Here is a 26,238-nt window from a genome sequence, read left to right as displayed (position 1 = left end):
CGTACCAACCGACTCAAGAACAGCTTCTTCCCTACTGCCATCAGACTTTTGAATGGACCTACCTCGTATTAAGTTGATCTTTTCTCTACACCTTGCTATAACTGTAACATATATTCTGCAGTCTCTCCTTCCTTCCCTATGTACGGTGTGCATTGTTTGTACAGCATGCAAGAAACAATACTTTTCACTGTATACCAATACATGTGACAATAATAAATCAAATCAAATCAATTTCGCCCTTCTATCAGTGAGAGGATTCAATTCCAGTGACTGTAAGGTTGACGTTTCCATTGGGTTTGATGTTCCTGAGCCACACACCTAAACATTCACAGTTTTCTCTAAATGACTGCCTATCTACCTGTGACGTATTGGGGAGGTTCATGCCTGGGAAGAGGCCTTTAGTTGTCAATTTGCCAAGATCACGAGGCTGAGCGTCTAGTCCAGTAACGGGCAACCTAGGCTAGTGGGTGGGCCACGTGCGTGACCCTCCTTCATCTCAGGGGACCGAAAAATTGAAATAAGGGCTTGTTCACTAACCATGACCCCATGGATAAGATTAAATACATTTAATACATGCCAAATATTACATAATGCATTACGGAAATTGCTTCATCATTTATATATTAACAGAAATGTCATCAACTTCAAATGGTAGAGACAATATAAATAGTTACACTTTGGACACAGAGGGAACGCATGGCTCTCACAGTCAATGTTGTGAGCAATCAGCACGAGCCTCATTTCACTCGCCCTCTCTTTATGCGTGAATCACTTCAATTATCCCGGTAGGATAAGAACGAGACGTACAGAAATCAGCGGAATGTGGCGACCCTGAACATGGGCAATGGTTAAATAAATGCCTCGTGGGGCCGCACTCAGAACCCAGACGGTCGAGTGAGATGGCAGGTTTAGAAAAAGAAAAGTATCAGCTTGCAGCGGGTGCTTCCCCCCCCCACCCCCCCCCTCTTGCTCCAGTAACAAATGGGATTTGAGCCGGTCCAGTTTCTGCCTGTCTCCATCTCCATCTCTCTGGCTGTTTCTGGCTGTTTCAATGTTCCCGGGGAGGATGACAATGAATTTTGAAGTGGTATCACTGGTGTGAATGTTGCAGTTTTCATGCTTTCCAATTTTGGGGAGTCATATGTCATACCGATGGCCATCAAAGCAGAATCAAGACCAAACCATGTGGTCACCAGGTTGAGCAACACTAAGATCAGCAAAATCCCCGCCCCCCCCCCACCCCACGATGACACGTTAAAATCAAAAGGTCAGTTAGCAATAGTCAGACAGGAACGTATGGCAACCGAAATGGAAACTGATGTTTTTTTTTAAATTTAGAGTACCCAATTCATTTTTTTCCGATTAAGGGGAATTTAGCGTGGCCAATCCACCCACCCTGCACATCTTTGGGTTGTGGGGACGAAACCCACGTAATTACGGGGAGAACGTGCAAACTCCACACGGACAGTGACCCAGAGCCAGGATCGAACCTTGGGGCTGTGAGGCCGCAGTGCTACCTCCAGCTGCGCTACCATGCTGCCCCGGAAACTGATGTTTGAAGTAAATTGAACATTGGCGTTGTAGATAACTATTAAGTGCATGAAGGTTCTGGTACCAGGGAGAATGGAGAGAGTGAGCACATTAACACCAGTCAAGTGAGATGGGTCCCACTCCATTTATGCGTTAAATTCCGCCATTGCTGTGGATCTGGAGTCACATGTGGACCAGATCTGGAGTCACATGTGCTGTCACAGGTAAGGACACAGGTAATGTGCTGTCACAGGTAAGGACAGCACATTTCCTTCCCTACAGGGTGGTCATCATTCGACTTTTAATTCCAGATTTATATTGAATTCAAATTTCACGCAACGGCGGGATTTGAACCTGTGTCCCAGGAACATCAGCCTGGGTCACTGGTTTACTATTCCAGTGACAATACCACTACGCCACTGCCTACCCAACAATCAGCATGCAGTCAACAATCATGTAACCATATCCATCTATGAGCCAGAGCCTGGAGGAGAGGGGTGAGGGGGAGGGTTGGGTGGGTGCGGTGTAAGGAGACACAGTGCAAATCAATAATTGGCATTAATAATGAAATGGTATTTTGCTACTCCTTATAGGTCTAATCGCCCAAGACCTTATACAGAAGCAAAACGAGAGAAGTATAACCGCAGCAAAGTGCACCAGAAGGTGCAGCAGTTCAAACGCTTCATTGAGAACTATCGAAGGCATATCGTTTGTGTTCTGATCTTCTATGGGGTAGCAGCTGGTGTGTTTGTGGAACGGGGCTATCGTAAGTACCGTGAGAGTTTCTTTCTATGTCTTGTCAGGATGACTTGGAGTTTGCTACCCCGTGCAGTACTCAAAGCGAACTGCAGAGCTGAAAGGATAACATGGCAAGATTTCATGTTTTAAGACATTTACTGTAACAAATAGACTACAAGCACTGTTGACCAAACATTATCATTTCATAGAATTTTTTTTTTCATAGAATTTACAGTGCAGAAGGAATAATAGTACATTGTAGACAACTCCTACTTTAAATCACAAAACAGGACATTCACCTTTTACGTTTAGCTCAGCTTCACAGATGTCCTTTACACTGTGCTTTAGGTCGACATTGAATTCTCCCCAAACCAGTCCAAGATGATTTGCTGCTCCCCAGGGTTTACTTCTGTTCTTTTTCTTTCTCAGCCTGGGAAAGTTTAATCTCAGAACTATCTTTCACAGTAAAGTATTTCCCCCCTGGAGAATTACCTCTGGCACAAGCTAGGCAAATGTTCTAGCCTTATTTTATCTCCTCACGAATGCAGTCATTTTCATCTGAGTGCGAGCTCCCACGCACTTTCCCGCATGGTCAAATTCTCCCAGAGCCTCTAACTGTGACATTTCAGGGCTATCTTAGAAATCCTTCCCCTCTCAAAGTCCATCTCTATGGCACTATGAATCACCTGAGTCTTATATCCAGGTTTAGCTCAATTGGCTGGACAGCTGGTTTGTGATGCAGAGCGAGGCCCAACAGCCTGGATTCAATTTCCGTACCAGCTGAGGTTATTCATGAAGACCCGCCTTCTCTGCTTTGCCCTTCGCCTGAGGTATGGTGAAATCCTCGGGTTAAATTGCCACCAGTCAGCTCTTCCCTGCCAAAGGGGAAAAGCAGCCTTTGGTCATCCAGGACGATGGCAGCTTTACAATATCCAGGTAGAAATGCCTTGGGACCCCAACTGTGTTGGAGCTTACTGGACATTAAAAGCACAACTATACACAACCCGAGATTCTCAACACCTTTCTGGGACTTTGGAGAATTAAGGTCTGCCCGCTGCTGACATTGTCTCCAAGTATAAACATTTTACACCTAATTCCCAGTAAAAATCTGGGTCTGCTTTAATCTCCAAAAGTAAAACTACCCAGGCAGACTGCAAAACAGGTCATATGACCCCTTCATTCTGCCTTCAATTGAATACATAGTTCCAAAATATAGCAATCTTATCAACCTCATAATGGTAACAAGTCTGACATTGGAATGTGACAGATGTGCTACTAACTGATTCCATAAAAGCATGTTGTATAAAAGCTAATAAACAGTGAAACCAAAGGCATTATTTTCTTATATTGGTGTGTGTTCCCTTAAGACCACAATATCTGTGTGCACGTGTTCATACACGGTTCACTTGGAGTCTGTGTTGCTGTGGCAACGTGTCCTTGCTTTAAATGCATGTTCTAGTCCAGAGCTAAGGTCAGGGATGGCGGAAGTTCTGACATTCTTTCCATACCCAATTGATGCTAAATCAATGAAAATCACTGACGAGCTTGTAGATGTTGTGCACCCATTTTTCCTTCTGTTGTGGCCGTTTTCTGTCGATTGCTCATTACTGCTGTTGGTCCTTGACGTTCTTTTTAAGTGTTGTAGAAATTTGAATTGGGACATATGCGATGGATAGAAAGTGTGAAGGACAGACGGCATATGTACGTATGTATTAAAGCCTGCATTTCGTTAGTCTTCAGTACATCTTTGCAAGATGAGTGAGCATACCTCCTAGTGCAATAGAATTGGAAACTGTGATGCCTGATCTTCCCTAGCTGAGTGAGTTAAAGCTAGCAATCGACAGGAATGCAGTCTGCATCCTCAATCAACCTTACGGGTTTTGCTCTCCTCTTTTGTCCAGACTATGCGATTGAAGCGGAGTCAACTGGAATCCCACAAAATACCTATGTTGGCATTATCATATCCCGTGGATCAGCGGCCAGTATCTCCTTCTTGTACGCCTACATCCTCCTCACGATGTGCCGCAACCTCATCACCTTCCTGCGCGAAACCTTCCTCAACCGCTACATTCCCTTTGATGCCGCCGTGGACTTCCATCGCTGGATTGCAATGTCAGCTGCTGCACTCACAAGTTAGTTCATCTCCATTGTGCTGCCTATCGTCTTCTGCGCGTGCTAACATTATCTCCCTGTTACAATTCGCGGATGGAAAGAGGGTTTTGGAAAAAGTAGTTGTGGCCAATTGTATTTAAGGGGAAGCTGTATGAGAAAGAGAAAAGAATTTTGCCAAAAGGAGAGACAAGCGCTCTGACACGACATTCTACTGGCCGCACAATTAAGCACCGTTGTGCACGAATTTCATTGCTAGTGTAAGGCAAGATATGTGGCTGGCACATCCCAGCAACTGGCTGGTCGTATCAAACAGGTTCCTTCGGTTGTTTGTAACAGGCAAGAGAGTCTACAAAATTATGAGGGGCATAGACGGGGTGGATAGTCAGAGACTTTTCCCCAGGGTAGAGGGGTCAATTATTAGAGCGCATAGGTTTAAGGTGCGAGGGGCAAGGTTTAGAGTAGATGTACGAGGCAAGATTTTTACACAGAGGGTAGTGGGTGCCTGGAACTCGCTGCTGGAGGAGGTGGTGGAAGCAGGGACGATAGTGACGTTTAAGTGGCATCTTGATAAATACATGAATAGGACGGGAATAGAGGAATACGGACCCCGGGAAGATTGTAGTTTAGATGGGCAGCATGGTCAGCACAGGCTTGGAGGGCCTGTTCCTGTGATGTACTTTTCTTTGTCCTTTGTTCTAGTACAGACCGGACTCAGCCAGCCTGCACTTGCAAAACCCAAAACAAAACATCAGCTGCTGGAGGCGATTGGCAATTGGGCAGCACTGGATGAACAATCTCGAGTGCGCCAATCACTACTGACCAATTTAAGACGCTTAGTTCAGCTCGTAGCACAGTTCATTTAGGCTTGCTAGGAGTGACACATTTTCATATGGAGGGACCCATTTACTGCACACAAAGGAACGTGTTCAAACCTTGCGCCTTTTTGCGAATTACTGGACTCGCGCTCAGATTAAGTGACTGAATTCATGAGAAGTTAGGACAAGGCTAGAGCGTTCACCGAGCACAAGCTGGGAAGGTTGGTGAGTCTACAGCTCACTGTGGCTTTGTCAGGGCAACACCTCAGTCAATCAGTCGATTTGCCAACCAATCAGCACCCTTTTCTCCTGTAGTATAAATTGGTGGGATTGTTTGAAATTTGGTATTCTTGTATTTGTCCTGGTGGGTGCAAGGTGAAAAACTTCGGCAACATCTCTCTTTCCAGCAACACTCAAGCTCTGTACAACCAAACGGACGAGAATATAAGGAGATAAAGATAGGGTGAGATGAGGAGGCTCATAAGGAGGATGAACACCAGCACAGACCAATCGGGCCAAATGCCCATCTCTGAGTTTCACTCTCTCTGTCTGATCCTTTATGGCTGCCATATTTAAATGGTGTTGAACCCTGTAGCCTATTACAGTTCAGAAGAAATCAGCGAATGTGAATTGCCCGCAGATTGAGATTGGAAGCCCCTAATGGGTGTTAAGTGTTGTCCCACCCAATTGAGTTAAGTGTTGTCTCCCGTGGACGTTTTCTAATGGGATCCACCTCATTTAGAGGGGATCAAGGCCATGGAGAAAGTTCAGAGCATGGTGGCACAGTGGTTAGCACTGCTACCTCACAGCGACAGGGACCCAGGCCCGATTCCGGCCACGCGGTGACGGTCTGTGTGGAGTTTACACATTCGCCCCCGTGTCTGCGTGGGTTTTCCTCCGGGTGCTCTGGTTTCCTCCTGCAGTCCAAAGGTTAGGTGGATTGGCCGTGCTGAATTGCCCCTAAGTGACCAGGGATGTGCAGGTTAGGTTACGGGGGATAGGACTGGGGGGGTGGGTGGGGGAGTGGGCCTGGGCAGGATGCTCTTTTAGAGGGTTGGTGCAGACTCGATGGGCTGAATGGCCTCCTTCTGCACTGTTGGGATTCTATGAATGACTCACTGCAGTAGGAGACTTTGGGGTGACATTGAAAATGGTGGGACTCAAGAGGAGATGTGTTGTAAGTAACAATGCCCCACTGCTGCACCTTAATAGCATTAATTCAGAAATATGTCAAATCCAGAATCGATGGTCCAAAATTCTCTGCCCACTACCTAATATGACAACAGGGATATAACATTTCTGTAGACGTTATTTACTCGGTAGCACAGTAGGCAGCACTGTTGCTTCAGAGCTCCAAGGTCCCAGGTTCGATTCCCAGCTTGGGTCACTGTCTGTGCGGAGTCTGCACGTTCTCCCCGTGTCTGCGTTGGTTTCCTCCGGGTGCTCCGGTTTCCTCCCACAAGTCCCGAAAGACATTCTGTTAGGTGAATTGGACATTCTGAATTTTCCCTTTGTGTACCCGAACAGGTGCCAGAGTGTGGCGACTAAGGGATTTTCACAGTAACTTCATTGCAGTGTTAATATATGCCTACTTGTGACAATAAATATTATTATTATTAAAATGGACTGTAATCACGGCCGCATTTCTCTTGATTTCCAGTTTTTCACAGCGCTGGACATGGCGTCAATGTGTACACGTTCTGTGTCAGCTCCCTCAGCAATCTCGCCTGCCTATTCCCCAGTGTGTTCATCGACGATGGGTAAGTTCCAGACTGCGTCTCCCTGTTGCCAAGCCCCTTGACCCCTGGAGCGCGCTCGCTCAGCTGACTTGGGCTTTGATGAATAGCCGAGTATTTATAACTGGCCAAGCAAATGAGGTAGGCAAGGAGATAAAAGAGAGACACAGCACGCACAGTGAGGGCGTGGAGGCCCTGTGTGGACAAAGCTGCTATTGTAGAAAGATGGATTAAAGATGAAAAGAAGCCTTTGAGTCCAGAGACACGCGTTGACTGGACCCCTACTGACAGTGCTATTTGATACTTCAGTATAACTGATCTTTACACATCACTTACATCTCAGACATTCTCAATCTTAGTCCTTATAATTAACAAGGAAATTATTATTGGTTTTCTTTCTCACAGACATTAATGTACTTGATCTACATGAGCTGTGTATGGCAGTAGAATGCCTCAGTACTGAAAATCCGGTTTCATTAGAGCGAGCCAGACTGGGTTACAATTCATACCAATCACTGATGCGATCTAAAGTCTTATTAGACCAAACGGTACCAGTGCCCACTTGTTCCGCGGGCACCGTTAAACTGCCGACTCTGCACCGATGCTTCTCAATGCCTCCGCAAGCGACCCTTCAGCTTAAATGTCGAGATTTCCTCCAGCATCCTTTCCTCTTAAGGAGGCTGCCCTGAATTGGATTGAGTCTGCATCGAGCGCTGGAGTTATACGTCAGCCTCGGCAGCGAGGTTTGGAGGGGGGGCCTCAAGCGGTGCCAGCCCCAGAGAACAATTGTCAAGCTAAGGGGCTAGATTCTCCCGCCCCCCCCCCCCCCCCCACCCCGCTGCAAGATCGCGACGTGCGAGACGCCGACGATGGAGACGTCCATTGGTCTCCGGCGGGATTCTCCGGACGCCGGGCGGACGAGGCCGGAGAATCCGGGCCAAGGGCACAAACTGTTTCACAGCCATCATAAATTAAACCCTTCATCGACTGCCTTGGGTGAGGTTCGATAGAGACTTCAAGGGTGATACGTTCCACCCCCGCTGTAGCCTGTTTCGGAGTGCTGGAGGCAGCCTGCCATTGGTTGGTCTGGGAACCTGTGGCAGGGGCTCATCATTGGCAGGACTGTACCGGCTGACCCTGCTGGCAGGAACGGGCGGAAGATCCCACCCAATGTCTGCAATCTTTCTTTTTTTAAATACATTTAGAGTACCCCAATTATTTATTTTCCAATTAAGGGGCAATTTAGCGTGGCCAATCCACCTACCCTGCACATCTTTGGGTTGTGGGGGCGAAACCCACGCAAGCGCGGGGAGAATGTGCAAACTCCACACCGACAGTGACTCAGAGCCGGGGTCGAACCTGGGACCTCGGCGCCGTGAGGCAGCAGTGCTAACCCACCTGCAATCTTTCTTTTGAAGAAGGAACACCTTTGTTGCAAAATGACATAGCCGCCGGATTCTTCCGCGCCGCCCCACTGTGTGTGGCCACCATGTCGTGCTGGGCCGGCGCCGCAGGGCGCATGCGTGGACCCGCAGGGCCCCGGAACGGCAGCAGGAGCCGCGTGGCGCACGCTGGGGCCCTGCAAACCCGCTCAGAAAAAGGCTCGGGGGCGATTTGCACCCGTTTTCTGGCGGGCGTGGGGACATAGTCCCATTATTGGAGAATCCCAGCCCAGGCGTCTCGTTCTCAAACAATGATCTTTGGGATGGGTTCACCGCTAATATCGGAAGCGATGGCCCAACTTATTGATCAAACTGCAACACATTTCCTTAACATGTGATGGTACAAACACGCAGAAATAATCGGGAATAAAGGGATTTGGGCGTGTGGGTTTGGAGAAAAACAGCAACAAGGATTGAGTCGACCAAGTAGATAGTTTCCATGTCCCAATTTCCAGACCCTCAGTTCAGTCCCGTAATGAAGGAATGCAACACTGTCAGAGGTGCCGTCTTCTGAAGGAAACATTGAACCAAGGTCCTGTGCACTCTCTCAGGTTGATATAAGAACATCCCCTCTCGTTAGTTCAAGGCTTCCGCAGAAAAACATGAAACCGATGAGTTATGTTACAACGCATTATACAAGAGGCACATTCTGAGATATTGATACCCTCTGGTGTCTCAAGTTGGGTACCGAGGTCTGAGATACAAAATGACGTTTCTTCCTTCTTTTGTCTTGTAGATCGGAACTTCCCCAGAAATATTACTGGTGGTTCTTTGAAACCATTCCAGGTAACTATTAGAGTATCAACATAAAGAGAGAGTAATTAATTGATGATCTTATGAGGCTCAATGTATAGATGGCTTGAACCTATTAATTCAGAGTTTACAATCGCACTGGCCCCCTGTAATTCTCCAACCATTTATAGTAGCTTATTCTTTTAGACCCCAAGGCTCTAAGCTCCAGAAATTCCCCTCTAAACTGCTCTGTCTCTCTACGTCCTTTTCAAATGTCTTTGAGAAACCTGTCGGGCATCTACCCTAAAACCTCTTTATCTGGTTTCATGTCAAATTTTGCTTTATAATGTTTCTGTGAAGGATGTTGGGATGTTTTACTACATGATGGCACGGTAGCAGTGGTTTGCACTGTTGCTTCACAGCTCCAGGGTCCCCGGTTCGATTCCCTGGTAATCATTGTCTGGTATGATGTAGGAACTGAGGCTGTATGGAAAGAGGAGGTAATGCTGTACTCCGTGTTTTCAACTCTAGGGATGAGCGGAGTTCTACTTCTCGTCGTCATGGCAATCATGTACGTCTTTGCATCCCGCCAGTTCCGTCGCATGAGTTTCCGAGCTTTCTGGGTGACTCACCACCTCTATGTCGTGCTGTACATTCTGGTAATTATCCCTTAAACCTCAACTCACGTTGTTTCTGCAAAGGTGACTTTGCCTCGCCTCGTGACAAGTATTATCTGTAAATACAGCGTCGCGATATGGGTGTCACCACTGCTTATTGTCCAATATCATCAGTTTATCTTGAGAAGGTGGGGTTTGGATCACCTCCTTGAGATGCTGTAGCCTACGTGGTCTTAAAGTAATCCCAAGATTTTAACTTAATGTTTAATCTTGATACCACTTCATTGAATACTTTTGTGTCCAAATGAAACAGATTTTTGATATACGCGGGATCTAGGTTTATGGTGCCGGGGACAAGCAGGTAAATGGCCTTAAAGATCTTATGGAATGATAGAGTATGCCCAAAGAGCCAACTGGACTACTCCTGCTTCCTATTTCTACAATGAGCCTGGATCACTGAGAAAAGAGCAGCTCACACTGTCTAGGCGGACAAGGGCAGTAGATGAAAGGAGAACACCACCATGGGCAGCACGGTAGCATAGTGGTTAGCACTGTGGCTTCACAGCGCCAGGGTTCCAGGTTCGATTTCCCCGCTGGGTCACGGTCTGTGCGGGGTCAGTACGTTCTCCCCGTGTGTGCGTGGGTTTCCTCCGGGTGCTCCGGTTTCCTCCCACAGTCCAAAGATGTGCAGGTTAGGTGGATTGGCCATGATAAATTGCCCTTAGTGACCCCCAAAAAAAGATCAGGAGGGGTTATTGGGTTACGGGGATAGGGTGGAAGTGAGGGCTTAAGTGGGTTGGTGCAGACTCGATGGGCCGAATGGCCTCCTTCTGCATTGTATGTTCTGTCTCTCTAATTGTCCCTCTCAGTTTAGACATTTGTGGCAACCCTTGACCCAGAAGTAGTACAGTGAGAAAAAAGATTGAATTTCTTCCAATTGTTTTTAAGAACGTCTGTTTGAAAAAGACTTTTAAGAGTCTGCATCGATTGTAAAGGGTTCGATTGTAATGTTTTTGAATAATAAGGAATATCGGTCCATGTGAGTTGGTGACACTTGACCTGGAAGCAGAACCAAAGGAAGAAAGTTAACATATGAAAGTTATGTGAAGACCAAACTGTAGTAGAGGGGAGAACAGGGAAGACACATATACAAGAAAATGTGTGTGTGTGTGCAGTACAGTTAAACAAGACAGGAAGCTGAAGACAGGGTTGGAGCAGAGATTGTTAATTGAACAACTCTCTGGCTGGGCATCAGTTCTGCCAGAGCTTGCCAAACCATTTAACAAGTTTTAACAACGGGATCAGATGGGGGATCTAAGTCATCAAGATTGTTAGGTACCTAGGTTCTGCAGGTGTGGTATTTGGGTCATCACTATCTGTGGGAGACTCGGAAGAGTGGACCATAGCCGGAGACTCGAGGACCAAATCTATTGAGTGAGAGAAGTGAAAGATCCTACGTTGTGGAAGCTGAGTTGGAAAGACAGTGAGATCGCACACAGTAGGACATTTGTGCAGAGATTGACACCAATGCTTATATTCTAGTGAGAAAGTTTGTGCTATATATAATATTCCATGTGTAATTTATTGTCCATACAGAGCATAATTTCCAATTAATGTTTAACTTACGTGGATTCTAATATGAGTTAGATTTAAATCTACAAAGAATCGCGGTGGTAATTTCTTTATTTGGGAGTCATTCAGTAAATATGGTTATTTTTGGTTTAAGGTTCCCCCATAGGGATCCTGACTTAATCAGCTGTTCCTACACCGTCGCTGGATCAAAATCCTGGGGCTCCCCCTCCCCTAACAGCACTGTGGGTGTACCTACACCACAGGGACTGCAGTGATTCAAGAAAGCGGCTCACCACCACTTTCTCAAGGACGCGGGCAGCGCGGTAGCACAAGTGGATAGCACTGTGGCTTCACAGCGCCAGGGTCCCAGGTTTGATTCTCCGCTGGGTCACTGTCTGTGCGGAGTCTGCACGTTCTCCCCGTGTCTGCGTGGGTTTCCTCCGGGTGCTCCGGTTTCCTCCCACAGTCCAAAGATGTGCAGGTCAGGTGGGTTGGCCATGATAAATTGCCCTTAGTGACCAAAAAAAGGTTAAGAGGGGTTATTGGGTTACGGGATAGGGTGGAAATGAGGGCTTAAGTGGGTCGGTGCAGACTCGATGGGCCGAATGGCCTCCTTCTGCACTGTATGTTCTATGCAAAACGTATCTTTGTAATTGCAATGGGCGTAGCAAGGAATTTTTTCCTTAATGTTGATTGATGGGTTGAGCGTTTTATTTCAAGTTTGATTCCCCCCACCCCTGTCATTAATCTCTTTGTTTCCTCCACCCCATCCCCGGCAGATGCTCATTCACGGGAGTTCGAATCTGATTCAGCGACAGAGTTTCTACCTGTACTTCATTGTGCCTGGACTCATCTACCTGACCGACAAACTGATCAGCCTGAGCAGGAAGAAAAAGGAAGTCACAGTCGTTAGAGCTGAACTGCTGCCCTCAGGTACCTGGGTTGTGAAGCATTAAACTGTGGTTTGACTTCCTGTGGTTAGACCCGAAGGCTTACTATTTGAGATGATGTGGAGATGCCGGCGTTGGACTGGGGTGAGCACAGTACGAAGTCTTACAACACCAGGTTAAAGTCCAACAGGTTTGTTTCGAATCACTAGCTTTCGGAGCGCTGCTCCTTCCTCAGGTGAATGCAGAGGTCTGTTCCAGAAACATATATATAGACAGATTCAAAGATGCCAAACAATGCTTGGAATGTGAGCATTAGCAGGTGATTAAATCTTTACAGATCCAGAGATGGGGTAATCCCAGGTTAAAGAGGTGTGAATTGTGTCAAGCCAGGACAGTTGGTAGGATTTCGCAGGCCAAATGGTGGGGGATGAATGTAATGCGACATGAATCCCAGGTCCCGGTTGAGGCCGCTGCCCTAGACTCGACATGTATGCTCAAGCCGTCAGGAGTCGCGTCAATGCCAGATTCATCAGTCGCATTCACAAGACAGCCCCGAACGTCACCCAAGCACAACGCAACGCCATCCGCGCTCTCAAGACCAACCGCAGCATCGTCATCAAACCAGCAGACAAAGGAGGGGCCACTGTCATACTGAACAGAACGGACTACTGCAAAGAAGTATACCGACAACTGAACAACCAAGAACACTACAAACAGTTACCCGCAGATCCGACCAAGGAACACATACGCCAACTTAACAGACTGATCAAGACCTTGGATCCAGATCTTCAGAGCACCCTACGTGCTCTCATCCCACGTACTCCCCGCATTGGAGATCTCTACTGCCTACCGAAAATACACAAGGCCAACACACCAGGCCGTCCTATCGTTTCAGGCAATGGGAGCCTGTGTGAGAACCTCTCTGGCTACATCGAGGGCACCTTGAAACCCATCGTACAAGGTACGCCCAGCTTCTGTCGCGACACGACAGACTTCCTACAGAAACTCAGCACCCATGGACCAGTTGAACCAGGAACATTCCTCGTCACAATGGACGTCTCGGCACTCTACACCAGCATCCCCCATGACGACGGCATTGCTGCAACAGCCTCAGTACTCAACACCGACAACTGCCAATCTCCAGACGCAATTCTGCAACTCATCCGCTTCATTCTGGATCACAACGTCTTCACCTTCGACAACAAGTTCTTCATCCAGACACACGGAACAGACATGGGGACCAAATTAGCACCCCAATACGCCAACATCTTCATGCACAAGTTTGAACAGGACCTACTCACCGCACAGGACCTTCAACCGACGTTATACACCAGATACATCGATGACATTTTTTTCCTTTGGACCCACGGCGAAGAATCACTGAAACGACTACACGATGACATCAGTAAGTTCCATCCAACCATCAGCCTCACCATGGACTACTCTCCAAAATCAGTTGCATTCTTGGACACACTCGTCTCCATCAAGGACGGTCACCTCAGCACTTCGCTTTACCGCAAACCCACGGATAACCTCACGATGCTCCACTTCTCCAGCTTCCACCCTAAACACATTAAAGAAGCCATCCCCTATGGACAAGCGCTCTGTATACACAGGATCTGCTCAGATGAGGAGGATCATAACAGACATCTGCAGACGTTGAAAGAAGCCCTCGTACGAACGGGATATGGCACTCGACTCATCGATCAACAGTTCCAACGCGCCACAGCAAAAAACCGCACCAACCTCCTCAGAAGACAAACATGGGACACAACCGACAGAATACCCTTCATCGTCCAGTACTTCCCCGGAGCGGAGAAACTACGTCATCTTCTTCACAGCCTTCAACACGTCATTGATGCCGATGAACATCTTGCCAAGGTCATCCCCACACCCCCACTACTTGCCTTCAAACAACCGCGCAACCGCAAACAAACCATTGTTTGCAGCAAACTACCCAGCCTTCAGAACAGTGACCACGACACCACACAACCCTGTCATGGCAATCTCTGCAAGACGTGCCAGATCATCGACATGGATACCACCATTACACGTGAGAACACCACCCACCAGGTACGCGGTACATACTCGTGCGACTCGGCCAACGTTGTCTACCTCATACGCTGCAGGAAAGGATGTCCCGAAGCGTGGTACATTGGCGAGACCATGCAGGCGCTGCGACAACGAATGAACGGACATCGTGCGACAATCACCAGGCAGGAATGTTCCCTTCCAGTCGGGGAATACTTCAGCAGTCAAGGGCATTCAGCCTCTGATCTCCGGGTAAGCGTTCTCCAAGGCGGCCTTCAGGACGCGCGACAACGCAGAATCGCCGAGCAGAAGCTTATAGCCAAGTTCCGCACACATGAGTGCGGCCTCAACCGGGACCTGGGATTCATGTCGCATTACATTCATCCACCACCATCTGGCCTGCAAAATCCTACCAACTGTCCTGGCTTGACACAATTCACACTTCTTTAACCTGGGGTTACCCCATCTCTGGCTCTGTAAAGATTTAATCACCTGCTAATGCTCGCATTCCAAGCATTGTCTGGCATCTTTGAATCTGTCTATATATATGTTTCTGGAACATACCTCTTCATTCACCTGAGGAAGGAGCAGCGCTCCGAAAGCTAGTTACTATTTGAGGACAGATTGCGTAGATTAGACTTGTATTCACTTGGGTTTAGAAGATTAAATGTTGACTTGGCTGAGGTGTTCGATAGATTAGATAGAGGGAAACTATGTCCTCTGATTGGGGGAATCCAAGCGAAACAAGGCAGCACAAGGTGGTTAGCACTGCTGCCCCACAGCTCCAGGGTCCCGGGTTCAATTCCGGCTTCAGGTGACTGTCTATGCGGAGTCTGCACTTTCTCCCCACGTCTGCGTGCGTTTCCTCCGGGTGCTCCGGTTTCCTCCCAAAGATGTGCAGGTTAAGTGGATTGGCCACGCTAAATTGCGCCTTAGTGTCCAAAAGGTTAGGTTGGGTTAGGGGGATAGGCAGGAGGAGTGGGGCTTAAGTAGAGTGCTCCTTCTAAGGGTCGGTGCAGACTCGATTGGCTGAATGGCCTCCTTGTGCACTGTAAATTCTATGAACTTCTATCTATAAATTGGGTGATGTGGAGATGCCAGCATTGGACTGGGCACAGTAAGAAGTCTTACAACACCAGGTTAAAGCCCAACAGGTTTGTTTCGAATCACTAGCTTTCTAAGACTTCTTACTTTAAATTGAGTGATTGGCCATTTACAGGCGACGTTGGGAACCACTTCCAAATCTCGAGCTCCCTCGCCCACAAAGGTTTTTGAAAAGTGCAAAGCTGAAATGGATATATCTTTGCTTGGTAAATAGAATTATCATAGAATTACCATAGAATTTACAGTGCAGAAGGAGGCCATTCAGCCCATCGAGTCTGCATCGGCTCTTGGAAAGAGCACCCTACCCAAGGTCCACACCTCCACCCTATCCCCTTTACCCAGTAACCCCACCCAACACTAAGGGCAATTTTGGACACTAAGGGCAATTTATCATGGCCAATCCACCTAACCTGCACATCTTTGGACTGTGGGAGGAAACCGGAACACCCAGAGGAAACCCACGCACAGATGGGGAGGATGTGCAGACTCCGCACAGACAGTGACAGTAAAGGATTTGGAGAGAATGTGGATAGATGGGGGTGCGTGTCAGCCGTCAACCGATTGGGTGTTGGGAAAGGCAAGAGGGGCTGAATGGCCTTCTGCTCTTTTTCCCCTGGTTCAGAGGAAGGACCGCCGACAGCTTGTGGAAGGCACTGACCTAAAAGCATTGCGCCTGGGCAGAATCCAAATGACCCGCCTCAGTAAAGCTGTTCCTACACTTTGCGAGAAGCTTGCTAACATCATTGATGCCTCGCGCACAAATCCCGTACAGTGAGTGGCTATCGGTGAATAAAACACTTTGGATGAATAATGTGTGTGTGCGTTGGGAAGACAATGTTAGGCTCCATATTTTGAAATGGTATTTGTTGTGCGTTAATGTTTTGTGCCTTGTCACAATGAAAAATATTTTGAAATACAAATATATATTTTTTTTAAATCCCTACAGTGCAGAAGGAGGCCATTTGGCCCATTGATTCTGTACTGACCCTCTGAAAGTGCATCCTTCTCACCTCCAGGCCCACATCTCCACCCTATCCCCTTAACTCCACTTAACCTACACATCTTTGGACACTAAGGGACAATTTATCGTGGCCAATCCACCTAACCTGCACATCTTTGGACTGTGGGAGGAAACCGGAGCATCCGGAGGAAACCCACGCACACACGGGGAGAATGTGCAGACTCCGCACAGTCACCCAAGTCGGGAATTGAACCTGGGACCCTGGCACTGTGAAGCAACTGTGCTAACCACTGTGCTGCCCGTAAAGGCCGGTATATAAATATAAGAAGGCCATTCGGCCCATCTCTCCAAACAAGCATAGTAACTTAGTGCCATTCCTTTGGCATTTCCTCCCTACCCCTGCACACTGTTTCCATTCAAGTAATCATCTAATGCCCTTCCGAATACCTCGATGGAACCCGCCTCCACCACACTCCTAGGCAGCAAATTCCAGACTTGAACCACTCGCTGTGTGAATACGTGATTTCTCGCATCACATTTGCTTCTTTTACAAAGCAGTTTAAATCTGGGCCCTCCCGTTCGTGATCCTTTGATGAGCGGGAACAGTTTCTCCCTGTCTACTCTGCCCAGCCCCCTCATGATTTTGTGTTTGTGAAATATGATAATATCTTACACAAATGAAACCGAAGAAAGAATGATTTGCAATTATCAGGATACCCGAATGCACATTGCAGCTCGAAGTATCGTTACAGTTGTAAGGATACTTTGAGGCTTTAATTCTCAGATCCAAGTGCCATCTATTCTTACCTGTTTTTCTTGGTCGTAGGTGTCACCTATCTCGAATTTAAACGTCCCCAGAACTTTGAGTATAAGTCTGGCCAATGGGTCCGCATCGCGTGCCTATCGCTGGGACCCAACGAGTACCATCCCTTCACCTTGACGTCAGCACCAAATGAGGACACCCTCAGTCTCCACATTCGAGCAGTGGGACCCTGGACAACAAAGCTGCGAGAAACGTACTCACCGGAGAATGTCGGAAAGCTCGGAGGCAACCCAAAGGTAATAGTAGCATTGAGTCAGACACAAGTAAATGCAGTGAAGATACAGTGAAGTTGTTCATGGATATGTACCGCATCCCAAAGGCATAAGTGGGGCGGGGGGGGGAGGCATCCAGTCTGCTGTGTTGAACCAGAGAACTTAGTTATTTACAGTTTGAGAACAGGTTGAGATCGTTTCGGCCCCAAATTAGTGGGTGAGCAATCCAACGCTTGGTGAATTCTGTTTGATAGAAACGATGATAGGAAGAGCCGACATCGAAGGATCAAAAAGCGACGTCACTATGAACGCTTGGCCGCCACAAGCCAGTTATCCCTGTGGTAACCTTTCTGACACCTCCTGCTTAAAACCCAAAAGGTCAGAAGGATCGTATGTAGCTGTGACCTATGTAGCTGGACCTGGTAGAGACAAGGAACTGCCCTCCAGAGTAGGAACATGTTTAAAAGCCTTTTAGAGTCAAAGCCACAGTAAAAGAATTAGGCTGGGCTAAGTCTGTTGGAATGTTTATGAGGTAGAAGCTCAAATTGTTTAGGATCATTATCTTATTTGCTCAATGTACCATCTATTCAATCATTAAATCTTTCACTGTCTGTATTCGTACTGAAAATCAAGGTCAAGCGAGCTTTTGCTCTTCTGCTCAACGGGAGGTTTCTGTCCTCCCTGAGCTCGCCTTAGTTATTTACGATAGAGAGGGAAATAGGGTGTTCCAGAGAATTGGGTAGGGTCAAGTCGCTTTGAGAAGAGAGAAATCCGGCCACGGAATAATAATAATAAGCTTTACTATTGTCAGAAGTAGGCTTACATTAACACTGCAATGAAGTTACTGTGAAAATCCCCGCGTCGCCACATTCTGGCGCCTGTTCGGGTGCACAGAGTGAGAATTCAAAATGTCCAAAGTACCTAAGAAGCGCGTCTTTCGGGGCTTGTGGGAGGAAACCGGAGCACCCGGACGAAACCCACGCAGACACGGGGAGAACGTGCAGACTCTGACCCAAGACAGTGACCCAAGCCGGGAATCGAACCTGGGACCCCTGCGCTGTGAAGCAACAGTGTTAACCACTGTGCTACCGTGCTGCTCACCAATAGACACCAAAGGAATGTCTATGCGTGTGCGGTGGGTTGTGGGCATGTGACTTAGCAACGCCTATTCTTGGACCAGTAGGGTGGTATTGGTTGGGATATGCTGCAGATGTGGGCAATGATCCATAGCATAGATATACCATATGGATATACATATGGATACCAGATGGATTTACCAAAGACCTGGGCTGTGACCTATGTAGCTGGACCTGGTAGAGACAAGGAACTGCCCTCCAGAGTAGGAACATGTTTAAAAGCCTTTTAGTGTCAAAGCCACAGTAAAAGAATTAGGCTGGGCTAAGTCTGTTGGAATGTTTATGAGGTAGAAGCTCAAATTGTTTAGGATCATTATCTTATTTGCTCAATGTACCATCTATTCAATCATTAAAGCTTGTGTTTGTTTTTTTCCAGTTTTTATAGCAAAGCTTTAGTGTTTCAATGTAATCCAGCAGCATTGCTGTTTATTTCTTACCCTGGGTTCTTGCGCATTTTAGATTATTGAAATGATTATGGTCCACCAAGCCAGATTCTAACAATGTTCAGGCTTGTCCAGTATTTTCATGAATGGGATCACAACGAGACTCTCGCCTTTGTGGTTGGTTTCCCTCTGAAATGACCTGGCAAAGATATTCAGTTCCACCCATCGCGACCTTTCAAGAACAATTCGGGATGGGCAACAAATGCCAACCTTGCCGGTGATGACCACGTCAAGCAAGAGGATGACAGAAAAAGATAACTCCTATTTTTTTCTCTCTCTCCTGTTTTCCATTGTTGCTTTCAAATCGCCTCCGATGGCTAAACTGAGACATGCCCATTGATGGAATTTTAATGTTCTCCATTTGCGGCTTGGAGGTAATAAATTTATTCTGACCTGCCCATTACTGAGAGCAAATTGTATCACATGTCAAGTTGTCAAAATCAAATGATGAACAGACTCTTAAATACACATCTTGTGATGCTGTAGCAAAACTCCTGACTTATTCAAAGCTTCAAACAAATACGCAGTAGGAAGGAACCATTCAGCTCCCTTCGATGCGGCTGTCCAAATAATTCCACTCCCCTGTTCTTGAGAAACTGGCTCCCTGGACGTTGGCATTGATCAAGTGCTTCGGAAAATGTTGCTCTTGGCGTTTCTGGAGCCATCTGTCGTTCCATTTTGTCACTCGGCAGCGCTGAGATCTCAGAACTCGCTCTCTCCCCACAACCAGCTGTTGAAGCCAGGCGGCCAATTGGAAATTTCTAACCCTTGAGGTTGATCACTTTTTCCTTTTTGTTGCCGAGACAGGGAGAATAAAGTTTGTGGGACCAAGGCAGGTTGAGGAAAAGATGAACCTTGAATGGGCGAACAGGCTCAAGGCTCCTGGTCCTGCGATATTTAGCACAAAGGGGTTTGGGGCTGGATCATCAGGTATTGTAGGCCTGCCAACTCTGCTTGAATCAACCTATGGAGTATTGATCAGAAGACCATCTGCCTCCAGCTGCCCTGCCCAGTCAAGCAGCCTTCATTTCCACCTTCAATGTGTTCCTTCCAATGAATAAAAAATGAACCAAACAAATGACATTTAACGCTCCCGTAATGTTTCGACTGGGTTGTGTGGCAGAAATGTTTGGAATCTTCAGTCTGAGGGTGGGTACCAGCAGCAATTAAAGGGTTGTTCAGATAGAGCTCCCATTGTGTTCACGTTAGTAACTGGAGCAGAGTATAGAAGACCTTTCATTGAATGGTTACTGGATGCCAACAAAGGTATCAGATAGAAGGATGTTCCGATTCGAAGGAGGGGCTTCCCTGCATACAGAAGATACCCATTTTCCTTCCACTGCACCCCTGAAATAATTGGAGACCCAAAAAAACAAATATGTGTCATGGGAGCATCCCATCAAACTTTGCGTTTTGCTGGCCGTCATTCATGCTTGACCTAGATCAAAAAATATGTTTTCAAACATTTAAAATGAATACACACTAAGTGCCTTCTGATTGACCCTGAACCCTTTCAATTTCTCACAGATCTATCTGGACGGGCCTTTTGGTGAGGGGCACCAAGAATGGAACCAATTTGAGGTGTCCGTTCTGGTCGGGGGAGGCATTGGTGTAACACCATTTTCCTCCATTCTCAAGGATCTCGTCTTCAAGTCGTCCGTCTTCAGCAAGATAGCCTGCAAAAAGGTAACAAAAAAAAATACGGGAATGAAGTCTGTCCTACGAACTTGTTCTAGTCTCGCTGGTGCAGAGTTAGAACATAGAACTGTACAGCACAGTACAGGCCCTTCGGCCCACGAAGTTGTGCCAAACTAGTCTGAAACTAAGATCAAATCAACCTACTCCCACTCATTCTAGTGCCCTCCATATGCCTCTCCAATAACCGCTTGAAAGTTCCTAAAGTGTCCGACCCCACTACCATAGCTGGGAGTGCGTTCCACGCCCCAGCCACTCTCTGAATAACGAACTTGGGCGAAATTCTCCCCCAACGGCGCGATGTCCGCCGACTGGCGCCAAAGACGGCGCCAATCAGACGGGCATCGCGCCGGCCCAAAGGTGCGGAATGCTCCGCATCTTTGGCGGCCTAGCCCCAACATTGAGGGGCTAGGCCGACGCCGGAGGGATTTCCGCCCCGCCAGCTGGCGGAAATGGCGTTTGTTGCCCCGCCAGCTGGCGCGGAAATGCGGCGCATGCGCGGGAGTTTCAGCGGCCGCTGACGGTTTCCCGGCGCATGCGCAGGAGTGTCAGCGGCCGCTGAAAGTTTCCCGCGCATGCGCAGTGGGGAGAGTCTCTTCCGCCTCCGCCATGGTGGAGGCCGTAGTGGAGGCGGAAGGGAAAGAGTGCCTCCACGGCACAGGCCCGCCCGCGGATCGGTGGGCCCTGATCGCGGGCCAGGCCACCGTGGGGGCACCCCCCGGGGTCAGATCGCCCCGCGCCCCCCCCCCCCCCAGGACCCCGCCCACGCCGCCTGGTCCCGCCGGTAAATACCAGGTTTGATTTACGCCGGCGGGACAGGCAATTTCTGGGCGGGACTTCGGCCCATTCGGGCCGGAGAATTGAACGGGGGGTTCCGCCAACCGGCGCGGCCCGATTCCCGCCCTCGCCCAATCTCCGGTACCGGAGACTTCGGCGGGGGCGGGATTCACGGCGGCCAACGGCCATTCTCCCACCCGGCGGGGGGTCGGAGAATGACACCCCTTACCTCTGACATCCCTCCTATATCTTCCACCATGAACCTTATAGTTATGCCCCCTTGTAACAGCTACATCCACCTGAGGAAAAAGTTGCCGGGTGTGGGGTGGGGGCGCGTGGCTGGCCGAGGAGGGGTCATGGCTAGTCGGCGGGGGAGGGGGGCGGGTAGCCCCCTGATCCGGCTGATAACTTGGAATGTAAGGGGACTGAATGGGCCGGTTAAGCGGGCCCGCGTGTTCGCGCACCTGAAGGGGCTCAAGGCGGAGTGGTTATGCTCCAGGAGACACACCTGAAGGTGGCAGACCAGGTAAGACTGAGGAAAGGGTGGGTAGGTCAGGTGTTTCACTCGGGGCTAGATGCCAAAAATCGAGGGGTGGCGATCTTGGTGGGAAAGAGGATGTCATTCGAGGAGTCGAGCATTGTGGCAGATAATGGCGGTAGGTACATAAGGGTAAGTGGTAAGCTGCAGGGAGAGAGGGTGGTACTGGTCAATGTGTATGCCCCGAACTGGGACAACGCGGGTCTTATGCGGCGTATGTTGGGTCGGATCCCAGACTTGGAAGTGGGGGGCCTGATAATGGGGGGAGACTTTAACACGGTGTTGGATCCGGCACTGGATTGCTCCAGGTCTAGGACGGGTAGGAAGCCGGCGGCGGCTAGAGTGATGAGGGGATTTATGGACCAAATGGGAGGGGTGGACCCTTGGAGATTTGCAAGGCCGGGGGCTAGGGAATTTTTATTCTTCTCGAATCGACTTTTTCATTTTGAGTAGGGCACTGATAGCGAGAGTATTGGATACCGAGTATTTGGCAATAGCCAAAGGGAGCGAGGGGAGAGGGAGAGACTGGTGGGGGAGATGGTGAGGGTAGACAGGAGGTATGCGGAAGAGCCTGAGGAAGGATTGTTGAGGAAGAGGTGCAGCCTCCAGGCCGGATTCGACCTGGTGACCACCAGGAAGGCGGAGGTGCAGTGGAGGAAGGCCCAGGGGGTGATTTACGAGTATGGGGAAAAGGCAAGCCGGATGCTGGCGCATCAGCTTCGGAAGTGGGACGCAGCTAGGGAGATCGGGGGAGTTAAGGACAGGGGTGGGAGCGTGGTGCAGAGTGGGGTTGGCATCAATGGGGTCTTCAGAGACCTCTACGAGGAATTGTACTGATCCGAGCCCCCACGGGAGGAGGGAGGGATGGGCCGTTTCCTGGACCAATTGAGGTTTCCAAAGGTGGAAGAGGGACTGGTGGCGGGACTGGGGGCCCCGATTGGGCTGGAGGAGCTGATCAAAGGGATAGGAAGCATGCAGGCGGGGAAGGCACCGGGGCCGGATGGTTTCCCGGTCGAGTTCTATAAAAAATATATGGACCTGTTGGGCCCGCTGTTAGTTAGGACCTTTAATGAGGCAAGGGAGGGGGGGGCTTTACCCCCGACGATGTCCCGGGCACTGATCTCCTTGATCCTGAAGCGGGACAAGGATCCTCTGCAATGTGGGTCTTACAGACCGATTTCCTTGCTAAACGTAGATGCCAAGGTGCTGGCGAAGGTCTTAGCCACGAGGATTGAGGATTGTGTGCCGCAGATCATCCATGAAGACCAGACGGGGTTTGTGAAGGGAAGACAGTTGAACGCGAATGTGCGGAGGCTTTTGAACGTTATCATGATGCCGGCGAGGGAGGGGGAGGCGGAGATAGTGGTGGCGATGGACGCTGAGAAAGCCTTCGATAGGGTAGAGTGGGGGTACCTGTGGGAGGTGCTGAAGAGGTTCAGGTTTGGGGAGGGGTTTGTCAGGTGGGTTAGGCTGTTGTATGAGGTCCCGATGGCGAGTGTGGCCACAAATAGGAGGAGTTCCGAGTACTTTCGGTTGCACCGAGGGACGAGACAGGGGTGTCTCTTGTCCCCCTGCTCTTCGCACTGGCGATGAACCCCTGGCTATGGCACTGAGAGAGTCGAGGAACTGGAGGGGGTTGGTGCGGGGTGGGGAGGAGCATAGGGTGTCGCTTTATGCGGACGACCTGCTGCTGTATGTGGCGGACCCGGTGGGAGGAATGCCAGAGGTAATGAGGGTCCTTAGGGAATTTGGGGAGTTTTCGGGGTACAAGCTCAATATGGGGAAGAGCAAGCTGTTCGTAGTTCAGCTTGGGGACCAGGAGAGGGGGATTGGCGAGCTCCCACTAAAAAGGGCGGAGAGGAGCTTCAGATACTTGGGGGTCCAGGTGGGCAGGAGCTGGGGGGCCCTGCATAGGCTGAACTTTACAAGGCTGGCGGAGCAAATGGAGGAGGAGTTCAAGAGGTGGGACGCGTTGCCGCTGTCCCTGGCGGGTAGGGTGCAGCCAATCAAAATGACGGTGCTCCCAAGGTTTTTGTTCCTGTTCCAGTGCCTCCCCGTGTTTATCCCGAAGGCTTTTTTCAGGCGGGTTAACAGGAGTATAATGGGGTTTGTGTGGGACCAATTACGGGGGAACCACCGGTTCGCCCCAGGAAGGGTGGAGGGTTTTCGGGGTGGCACAGGGCAGGGATACGAACGTTGGGGGACCTGTTTGTGGACGGGAAGTTCGCGAGCTTGGGTGAGCTGGAGGAGAAGTACGGGCTCCCCCCCGGGGAACACCTTCAGGTACTTACAGGTAAGGGCGTTTGCCAGACGGCAGGTGGTGGAATTCCCGTGGCTACTGCCACACACAGTACAGGACAGGGTGCTCTCGGGGGGGGTGGGTGGGAGTGGGGAAGATCTCGGAAACTTACCAGGTGATGCAGGAGGAGGAGGAGGCCTCGGTGGTGGAGTTGAAAGGTAAGTGGGAGGAGGAGTTGGGAGAGGAGATCGAGGAGGGGACGTGGGCAGATACCCTAGGGAGGGTGAACTCTTCCTCTTCGTGCGCGAGGCTCAGCCTCATACAGTTTAAGGTGCTGCACAGGGCACACATGACCGGGACAAGGATGAGCCGGTTCTTTGGGGGCGAGGACAGGTGTGTTAGGTGTTCAGGGAGCCCAGCAAATCACACCCATATGTTCTGGGCATGCCCAGCGCTGGAGGAATTTTGGAAGGGCGTAGCGAGGACGGTGTCGAGGGTGGTAGGATCCAGGGTCAGGCCGGGCTGGTACCTCGCAATATTTGGGGTGGCAGAGGAGCCGGGAGTGCAGGGGGCGAAAGAGGCCGGTATTCTGGCCATTGCGTCCCTGGTAGCCCGGTGAAGGATTCTCCTTCAGTGGAAAGATGCGAGGCCCCCAAGCGTGGAATCCTGGATCAGCGATAGGGCAGGGTTCATTAAATTGGAGAGGGTGAAATTCGCCTTGAGAGGGTCGGTACAAGGGCTCTTCAGGCGGTGGCAACTGTTCTTAGACTTTCCGGCAGAACGATAGACATTGGTCAATGGCAGCAGCAGCTCGGGGGGTGGGGGGGGTTTACCTTATTTTTGTTTATGTTATTTACACTGGAAGGGTCTGAGGGGGTGTATACACCTGTTGTGTTAAGTCGGGATGTTAATTTATTATTTATGTACAGGGGAGGAGGGGTTTGGGGGGTTGCTTTTTTAGATTGTGTTTTGTACTTAACCCTGTTGGGTTCTTTTTTCATTTTGTTATTGTCATCTCTGGGTTGTTGCCCGTGCCACGTGATAGTGAGATGAGGAATAGGGAGAGAGAGCAATTAAACACATGGCTACAGGGATGGTGCAGGTGGGAGGGATTCAGATTTCTGGATAACTGGGGCTCTTTCTGGGGAAGGTGGGACCTCTACAGACAGGATGGTCTACATCTGAACCTGAGGGGCACAAATATCCTGGGGGGGAGATTTGTTAGTGCTCTTTGGGGGGGTTTAAACTAATGCAGCAGGGGCATGGGAACCTGGATTGTAGTTTTAGGGTACGGGAGAATGAGAGTATAGAGGTCAGGAGCACAGATTTGACGTCGCAGGAGGGGGCCAGTGTTCAGGTAGGTGGTTTGAAGTGTGTCTACTTCAATACCAGGAGTATACGAAATAAGGTAGGGGAACTGGCAGCATGGGTTGGTACCTGGGACTTCGATGTTGTGGCCATTTCGGAGACATGGATAGAGCAGGGACAGGAATGGATGTTGCAGGTTCCGGGGTTTAGGTGTTTTAGTAAGCTCAGAGAAGGAGGCAAAAGAGGGGGAGGTATGGCGCTGCTAGTCAAGAGCAGTATTACGGTGGCGGAGAGGATGCTAGATGGGGACTCTTCTTCCGAGGTAGTATGGGCTGAGGTTAGAAACAGGAAAGGAGAGGTCACCCTGTTGGGAGTTTTCTATAGGCCTCCAAATAGTTCTAAGGATGGGGAGGAAAGGATGGCGAGGATGATCCTGGATAAGAGCGAAAGTAACAGAGTAGTTATTATGGGAGACTTTAACTTTCCAAATATTGACTGGAAAAGATATAGTTCGAGTACATTAGATGGGTCGTTTTTTGTACAGTGTGTGCAGGAGGGTTTCCTGACACAATATGTTGACAGGCCAACAAGAGGCGAGGCCACGTTGGATTTGGTTTTGGGTAATGAACCAGGCCAGGTGTTGGATTTGGAGGTAGGAGAGCACTTTGGGGACAGTGACCACAATTCGGTGATGTTTACGTTATTGATGGAAAGGGATAAGTATACACCGCAGGGCAAGAGTTATAGCTGGGGGAAGGGCAATTATGATGCCATTAGACGTGACTTG

General features: G+C 49.2%; 1 protein-coding gene across 3 annotated transcripts in view; it reads left to right on the top strand.

Moving 5' to 3' along the window:
* duox (dual oxidase) overlaps positions 1-26,238 on the top strand; it is a 100,093-nt gene that overhangs the window by 51,275 nt on the left and 22,580 nt on the right. For all 3 annotated transcript variants that reach the window (XM_072492818.1, XM_072492817.1, XM_072492820.1), the window contains exons 24-31: positions 2,124-2,296; positions 4,170-4,400; positions 6,856-6,955; positions 9,110-9,159; positions 9,637-9,764; positions 12,074-12,227; positions 17,107-17,339; positions 20,422-20,580. In XM_072492818.1, the coding sequence (XP_072348919.1) occupies positions 2,124-2,296; positions 4,170-4,400; positions 6,856-6,955; positions 9,110-9,159; positions 9,637-9,764; positions 12,074-12,227; positions 17,107-17,339; positions 20,422-20,580 (1,228 nt within the window). The remainder of the gene's footprint in view (positions 1-2,123; positions 2,297-4,169; positions 4,401-6,855; positions 6,956-9,109; positions 9,160-9,636; positions 9,765-12,073; positions 12,228-17,106; positions 17,340-20,421; positions 20,581-26,238) is intronic.

This window comes from Scyliorhinus torazame, chromosome 30 (genome assembly GCF_047496885.1).
Source record: "Scyliorhinus torazame isolate Kashiwa2021f chromosome 30, sScyTor2.1, whole genome shotgun sequence".
NCBI classification, from domain to species: domain Eukaryota; kingdom Metazoa; phylum Chordata; class Chondrichthyes; order Carcharhiniformes; family Scyliorhinidae; genus Scyliorhinus; species Scyliorhinus torazame.
Note: the sequence above shows the minus strand (reverse complement) of the source record. Positions and strands in the feature narration are given on the sequence as shown.